Source organism: Myripristis murdjan, chromosome 6, assembly GCF_902150065.1.
Source record: "Myripristis murdjan chromosome 6, fMyrMur1.1, whole genome shotgun sequence".
NCBI classification, from domain to species: domain Eukaryota; kingdom Metazoa; phylum Chordata; class Actinopteri; order Holocentriformes; family Holocentridae; genus Myripristis; species Myripristis murdjan.
In genome coordinates, this window is record NC_043985.1 from 2,201,090 (window position 1) to 2,209,587 (window position 8,498).

At 39.7% G+C, this 8,498-nt stretch overlaps 1 protein-coding gene and 1 non-coding gene across 5 annotated transcripts in view; both read right to left on the reverse strand.

The window, feature by feature from the left end:
- Positions 1-5,288, reverse strand: part of ric8a (RIC8 guanine nucleotide exchange factor A) — a 31,688-nt gene extending 26,400 nt beyond the window's left edge. For all 4 annotated transcript variants that reach the window (XM_030054510.1, XM_030054509.1, XM_030054508.1 and 1 more), the window contains exon 1: positions 5,111-5,288. In XM_030054510.1, the coding sequence (XP_029910370.1) occupies positions 5,111-5,200 (90 nt within the window). In that variant the 5' untranslated portion in view covers positions 5,201-5,288. The remainder of the gene's footprint in view (positions 1-5,110) is intronic.
- Positions 5,289-8,198: 2,910 nt separating this feature from the next.
- Positions 8,199-8,270, reverse strand: trnap-ugg (transfer RNA proline (anticodon UGG)). Its single transcript has one exon. It is a non-coding gene; the product is annotated as a tRNA-Pro (tRNA).
- Between the last annotated feature and the right edge of the window lie 228 nt (positions 8,271-8,498).

An 8,498-nucleotide genomic window follows, 5' to 3' on the forward strand; every position in this document is an offset into this window, starting at 1 on the left:
TCGAGACTTCAGCCGTCGCGCCGGCGTTGTCTGCCGTAGTAGCCTGATCTACAACGGCGAAAGGATCATTCTCACGTTGTCGCTACAACGCGTGATATAGGCGTGTCAGTTAAATAGTTTTCCTCATATTTCTGAAATTAAATGTGTTCTTGCACGTCATGCAGGTCACGCACTGATCCCTTCACACTCCGATCAGATGTGTGCTTAATTGTAAATAATTAATTATTATTATTAATATATGATTATTATTATTATTAAATCTTTAAATTATTGTCCGAAATGCACACATCTTTCCGTTTTGCTTTCTACCTGCACTTGGCATAATGACAATACATTTGAATAGCAAAAAAACTATTCACACTCACTATGAGTGTAACACTTTTAATTAATAAAACTGCACAGCGTTGACGCTGAGGAAAACGCTGCCGCTGTCGCGGTAGTTTGCTTAATGACTACTGTGGATTTGACAGCTACGGCAAGAGCGTCGGGTGAGATCCATTTCCGGTTGCAGTAGCCGCCGCACAATCCGCCTTTGCTTAAACTCCCTAATGACACAGACAACATGGTTGATTATTGATTGCGCAACACGGCCATTCGCCGGTAATCGCGCTGCGCACATTAAACAGTTTTGCAGAGGCAGGAGGAAAGTTGCATGATTTACATCCGCGCACTGCGCGCGTGACCATGCATGTGGTCATGTACGCGCCCGTACCGTGCAGAAGCACACCCCCTCCAACCGTGCCAGAGCGGGGGAAGTGTACTGTATTCAAGCACGATACGGAGCGATCACACTGGTCAAATAATCCGGATTTTAAGGGCAATCGTGCTTGGGCGCGGATCAAACTTGCCAGTGTGAGTGGCCTCTTATTATGTGCTTACTCCACATTTGTTAGTGGAGTCTACACAACCCTTTTATCCTTGAATGTACAACACAATCTAGAGACTGATCTCTGGTAATAAAAGACAGCATGTAAAGAAGAGGTGAGGAAGTTGCTTGTTATAGTCCCCTTTCTCCATTTAGCATTTTTTTTTTTTTTTGCCAAAAAATAACCAAAAGATTAGCCCTCACAAAAATGATGCTGCTGAATATATTTCAACCCCTGACGCATATACTGTATAACTGAAATCTGCTCAACACAGACTTTATGGAAAAGTCAATTCACATTCTTTGCAGAGATTTTGGACTACACATCAAATGGCACAATCTGCTAATATACTCCAAACAAAATGATGGAAAATGATGACTTTCACTTTGGTTTCCCAGTACCCAGGCTACTAACATGCCAGAACACTCAAAATGGGAAGTTCTTCTTCATGTCTTTCCATTGGATTAGGGGATTGGGGTGTTTTCCATTTGCACTATTTTGCTGCACACAGAAGCTAAACTTTGCCCACACAAACTCTGAGTTAAAGTGATCTAAGATACACTCCATCAGATTTTACTGTGCCTCAGCACAAACCACAAAAGGCCTGTCTGTGGGGGTTGATGTGGTCGATCAATGCAGTATACTCAACGATTACAAAGCCAGGTGCTTTGTAATCAACAATGACTGCAGTTTGGTACAGATTTGAGAGTTTGACTCACACAATTCCACCTCTCATACCATGATAATTCATGAGGAACATTTTGTATCTTGCTAGGTCTCCTCTTCAGTTCTGCATATACCCAATGTATCAAGCAGCATGTATTTTACTACAATTTCAGCATTTAGTATTGATTTGCCTTTTCTTCCTACAACTGTTTTCCACCAAAATACCAAAATGATGCCTGTTCTAAAAATAAAATTATATTGCAATAAAGTGTGCCAGCATTGTTGAGTAGATGTTTGAGCTCAAGTTACAATTTGTGAACTGTGTTAGGCTGTGTTTACAGAAAGTTAATTTGCCAGTTGGAATGAAGTTTGGCGGTCCATGTGTGTTTCGGCGATACATAATTAAATGGGAGCATTGTCAGTAGGTATGGTTGCAGATGCAAGTTAAGGTGGATCATCGTCATCACTACACTCAAACTATTAAATGTCTTTCATCTAGTCTACATCCCCCCTGACCTGAGAAACAGCCATGGGCGTCGCAGCCGCAGGGGATGCGGGTGTTGCGACACACACACTTTCACACTTTTTCCTGAGGTAACGTTAGTCACCGCTGAAAAGTTCAAAACAAAGTTCACAACTGCAGTGTTTGGCAGCTCTTCATCAGTGTTTACAACTGTTTCCAGCAGCAGTCTTTCCTTGTTTACGATGGTTGCTAGGCAACAGTAACTTCGTTCTTGTTCATTGTTGGCGGCATGCACGTAGCTCGCGAATGTAAACAAAGCCTCCTACTGTCGAAACGGTGTTTCAGTCACTCGCCGCCGGCTGTGACAAGGAAAAACAGATCAGAGGTATGAAATGGGTGGTTACATATGTAACCCAGGTTCTCTGACTGGAGAGACTAGATCTAGTATACGATAGAGAACGACTATTTAGGCTAACTAGTTGGTAATGTTGTTGTTTTTTTTTTTTTTTGGTAACTTTGTCTTACGTGATAACTTATATCACTGAACATCAGACTTGAACATAAAGTTAACTGTTAAATAGCAGGTGGCAAACAAATTTAACTGAAACAAATGGTAGCTATTATTTAGTTAGATAGCAAGTTATAAGTCTGAATGCCTCCTAATTTAGGGATCGTTCTTTATCCTCAGTGTACTATGTCTCATCTCAGCAAGCTGCTAAATTAGTTGGCTTGCAGTGTAGCATGCCAGCTGTAAGTGTTGGCTAACGTTAGCTTGATAGTATGTGCTAATTTGGCGATAATTTTGGTAGCGACATCTGGTGTCGCTTTTTGGCCTTTTTGTCATGCTAGTTACGAGGAGATGCACAAAGCAAAAAGGCAGAAGAAGATTGACTTCTTTTTCAAAACAAATAGAGTTAAGTGGAGTTATGGTGACATGGACTTGACAGGCCTTTGCTCTGGTTGATTTCAGTCATCCAGTTTTATAGGGGTACATTTGTTTTGTTTTTGTGTTAATTCTATGTAGGTGTTTACTGGTGTAACTTAAAGTTATTTGTTTGAGCTGAAACCTTTTTTTAAATTATTTTTCCCTTCATCAACTCATCTGTATCACTGTTGTGTTTTGCTTGTTAAGGAGAAGCAGTCCCATCATGCATCAACCTCAGCAATACAGGATACAGTTTATTATTATTATTATTATTATCATCATCATCATCATCATCATCATCATCATCATCATTATTATTATTATTATTATTATTATAATTAGTAGTATTATTGCATGACATTCATTTTGATTTGGCATGTCGTGGAGACTGGAACGGATGTCAAAGGTAGGAGGTTACGGTGCTCATGTCCCAACCCTAGATCCCCCACACTTTCAAAATCGCTGCTCCACACCTGGAAACAGCCTATTCAATACTGTAACTTAACAAAATGGCTGCATGTTGGTGAAAAGATTTAGAACCCATAGGCTTTTTTATTAGGTTTACAGACTGAGACTGCATGAGAAATAACGTTTCTCTGCTAGCTCCTTATTGTTTCAACGGCCAGCTGGCAGCTCCCATAGGCTTATTGTCTTTCAGACGTTGTAGAGGCTCAATTTTAAAGCTAGTGAAAATATTTTGGTGAGGGAAAACTAGCATGGCTATTTTCAAAGGGGCTAACTCATGTGCTACATATGAAGCTGTGTGCAATGTGACATTCATTCTTTTAAGTGCAATACATGGAGCTAATATTATTTATTATTAATTTATTATTTATTTACAGTATGTGTAGTTTTTTTTAATCTTTTCATCTTTTACTCATGCACCAAAGGATTGCATTCAGTTTCGTTGTACTTGCACAATGACAATAAAGATTCTATCCTACAGGCTTAATAATTCTATTTTCTACACAATCAATCAATTAATCAATCAACAGGGAACCACACTTTGATTTCATTATTCAACCTGTTGTACAATGACAAATAAACTTCCTTGTATCCTTGTATTCTATTCTATTCTTGACCTCTGACCTCAAGATATCTGAATGAAAATGGGTTCTACGGACACCAACAGGTCTCCCCTTTGCAGACATGGCCACCTTATGCTAATCCCATGCAGTTTGGGCCACAAACCACACAGTACTGAGCAATTCCATAAATATAATGCTTGCCATCAAATTGCAGAAAAATGTGATTCTTACAGAAATCTCCAAACATCAAAAGCTTTTGACATCCAATCAAAGCATGAGTTTTTCTATTGTGTTCCTCAAGGTCTTGGTGCCCTAATGAGGTATTAAGGAGGGATTTTTTTTTTCTTTCTCTCTTTTTCTTTTTTAACCATTTTTATTAATTTTCGAGAGGTCAAAAATGATTAAACTTTGCACTAAATTTGTGAAACAAATGGTATCAACATAAAAATTGCTGCAACAGCTTATGACACAGTTGATCATGGGAATGACAATCATATGCTTTTATCAAAATGCTCTATCTCTTATACACTGTGATTACAAAACTAATATATATATATATATCTATATATATATATATATATATATATATATAAATAAATAAAATAGGCGACACAAGACAGTGTTTGTTGCAGATTGGTGAGTAGACTAACTTGACACACAGAGCTGAGCTGCATCTCAGATTAATCTTCAGGTTCCCAGCTTTCAGATGGTGTTTATCACTTCTATTTGGCTTCTGCTGCTGACCTTTAATTTCCCCTGTGACATGGTAAGGGGTTAAATCTGCTACTGCTGATAGGGATCCGCTTGGAACCCTATTTGCTTTGATGTTTATGTGCGCGTGCGTGCGCGAAGAGAATTAGCGAACGGTAAAAGGCTACAGGTAGCCTGATAATGCTAATGATGCGCATCCGCTACATTTATTAGTAAGGTGAATGTACTTTTAACTAAGGCCTACAATTAATTCAATTATTCGGGCTTATATTAATCTATAAAGGCAGAGCGAGCGTAGACGGGGCATAATGGCAGCATATCGGTGGCCTACTGTATCATAAACTTTAGGTTTCATGAGTGAATTTGAATTGAATTTGTAGGCTATGCGGGTTTTCTTATTGGTAAGTTAGCTAGGCTGCCGTCGTCATATAACGGTGATGGGTTACGTTACCTCCTTGTTGTAGGTCTGTAACGCCACCAAAGCCGCGTCTTGGTCTCCTGTCTCCATTTGCTCTATAATGGCGTTTAAATCCATTTTCATAAACGCTGAAGTGCACCTCTCTCCTGAAATCACACAAGGTTACAGCAGGGCTCCGTCACAGCTCACATATGACAGAATGATGCCTGAACCTTTCAGCCAGCCAGCGACAGGAGATTAACAGAGGGGATTTGAGCAGACTGCTGCCTTCAAGTCCTGGGGAAAGACTGTAAATACGAGCTTCACACTAAAAGCGGGTTGCTCCCCTACGTTGAGCAGGGAAATACTACAAGGAGATAGTGTTGACCTCACCTTTCACGTGGTAAATACTAAGTGGGAACTCGGGTTTGCCAAGGAATATTTTTCTGACTTCCTATGTTGTCACGTCAGCAACAAATACCTATAGCTAACTGTGGGATATTGTGCATTTTGAATAAAACAAATAGAATGACCAGTTTCCATGAGCCCGAGTAATTTTATGATCACATTTCTGCGACCCAAAATGCCACGACAGGACACAAATGCACTGTATTTTGGATTGTGGTTGACATTGCAATGTTTGGTCTGCTGCGAAGCGCGAAATCAAAAGTATCATCACTTTGTGCATGTGTATTGAGAGTGATAAAGGTGATTAGGCACAGCTTCACCATTACAGCTTCAAATTAATGCTCGAAACCGGTGCTTTTAGCCGTCAATTGTTGTCAATGTTTATTCCAACTTGACTTGAATGTAGCATTATCCTCCACACTCGCGCAGTGCATTTTCAGTCATGTAGTTTTTAAACAGATCTTGTAGCTCTGCGGTGGATGCTATGGGTGGATGTGGGATGGCCATGCTGCCTTTAAGGTCCCTGCATAAGCCGATACTTTCAAATTAAAACGACAAAGCAACATCATCCATGTAAGTTGTCTGAGTCAGAATGTGGAGGTTCTCAGTCATCCAGATCATGGATGCTCCCTACCAGGTAGGCCTACCTAATGGCAAGTATCTATCCCCACCAGTCTGTCAGATATGAAGAGGCTTTGTGGATGAGGACAGAAAAGTCTTCAAATCCAGCTGACCTCGATTAAACTCTATGTAGATCTGAGTCAGAATAATAACAAAATGGACCTGATGACAAGAGCAGTTTTGTAAGTGAGTGTTTTGTTTTAATAATCATGCAGCACAGTGCTGCTTTGTGCCAGAGCAGTTGCATTGACATTTTAATTAAATTACTAGCCAAAAGTTGTCCCAGGTTGTCTGTAGCCATATAGTACAAATAGTGGAAATAATTTTCATAAAATCCCACAGAGCACTTCACCCATACATCACTTTTTGCCAGTTGCTGTCAGTGGTTGACATGTAGTTGATCATTATTGAGCTTTCTCACAGCAGCCATTTTAACACAAATTAGAAGAGTAAGTGCAGGCATTATGTTGCATTCAAGATGACAAGTTGGAAAAAAAACAAACTCCAAGTTGTTAAAAATGAGTTGAATGGTTTCAAACTTGCTTCCTAGTTTCCTGGAAGAATGATTTACTACATTTCATTACATATCACACTGACACTTGATATGAATGCACTTTGAATAGATAAATAACAAAATTCTTAATACATTTCAGGCTTCAGGAAAGCAGAAATGGATGAGGTTAGAAAATATAACACAGCACATCATCAGACTTAAGACCTCAGACAGTATGTGCAGCAGTGCTCAGGCTGCTGCTGCACATATTGTTGCCCCTGGCCCGTTTGACTTGTGATCTCATCTGATCCCCTGCAATGCATGGCCAGAGCTATGGCCCAAGATGTGGTGTTACTGGTTCACAGCAGTTTTGTTGAGCTGCAGCGTTGCTTCAAGCTGGTGGAAATTGACAGCAGTGTCTTCACTGCCAGGGAGGCTATGGTGTCTGCCATCCAGCAGATGGAGTCCACAGTCCTGACTGCTGCGTCAGGACTGTGCGTCAGCTTGCCTCATCCTAGCTCGCTACCTTGGATGGGCTGGAAGAGGCGGCAGATTCCAGAGGACAACTCTAACCTATATGAGTGCACAACAGCTCCAAAAGGAAATGGAGCCTTCCCCAGGTCTGATTTATGACACGGACACCTTGTTTCCACATTTCATCACAACACATGAAATGTATGCTGTTTTAAAACAACTACATACTTTTGCATTGGGAAAACAGTTTTATTTATTTGAAATTCTTTAGCAGTGTGATATTGGTGTAAATGAGCAGACTCTCAGGCAGGATGGAGCCTGTAGAGCAGGGGTGTCAACCTGGTGTGATGGAGGGCCAAGAGGCTGCAGGTTTTCACTCCAACCAAAAACTCCACCGGGTGATTTCACTGATTAGTTATGATACTTTGGTCAAACATATATATTATAATAAACTGATTTAAATAAAACATACCTCACACTGATGGTGCCCAGGGCTCCCCATGTTACTTCTTGTGCCAAATTCGACATTTCATTTCAAATTTGAAATATCAGTTTATGATATCTCAATATTATTTGTTATATTATTATTTTAGTAATATTTGCTGTTAAATATTGGAAAAGAATTAAACATGTTTTACATTTGGAAAACCTTTCCACACAATTGTTAAATACTGGAGAAATATTGATATATTTTAAAAAAAAAAATGTAACCAGTGTGTTTCATAAATGTCATTCGGTTCAGATACTTATCAAATGAGCCTATTCTTTTTTGCTAAAATATATTTTACATTTCTGTCTGCTGTCATAAGTATATTCAGAACGGAAGCTCATGACCTTTAATGTTTAAAACGGCAGTAGGCCCCATTTTGTCTTTGAAGCAACTTTACATAAGGTACAGACCACCACGGAGGTTTAAAAAAAATATATAAAAAATATTACCCAGCCCTAAACTCAAGCCATGGATGCTTTTATGTCGTAGGAATGTTCATAACATAGTTTAAGTTCTCCTAAAAGTACGACCATATCTACGTCACTCTGAAGATTTTCGGGCACTTACAACCGGTTTCATACTCTGAGATGTTTGAACACTACGTGACCATCTATTGTCAAAGCGTTATACGCTATCACTTACACGAAACTAAAAACGGGCTCGTCCGGGATTTGAACCCGGGACCTCTCGCACCCAAAGCGAGAATCATACCCCTAGACCAACGAGCCATGTTGTTTAGAAAATTGAACAGGAGCCATTTTGTATACTAAATCAAGCCACTCTCTGCAGTTAATAATTGTGAAATGCTGACATCTAGTGGCGCCAGTACGAAATTACTCATATTATTACAGGTAATGGCTGGAACGCTGTTGTTTCCACAAGGCTGCTTCACTGTAAGTTGGCGATTATTCAGTGATGGCAAGAAACACAAAATTACATGGTAGTAGTAATAATAT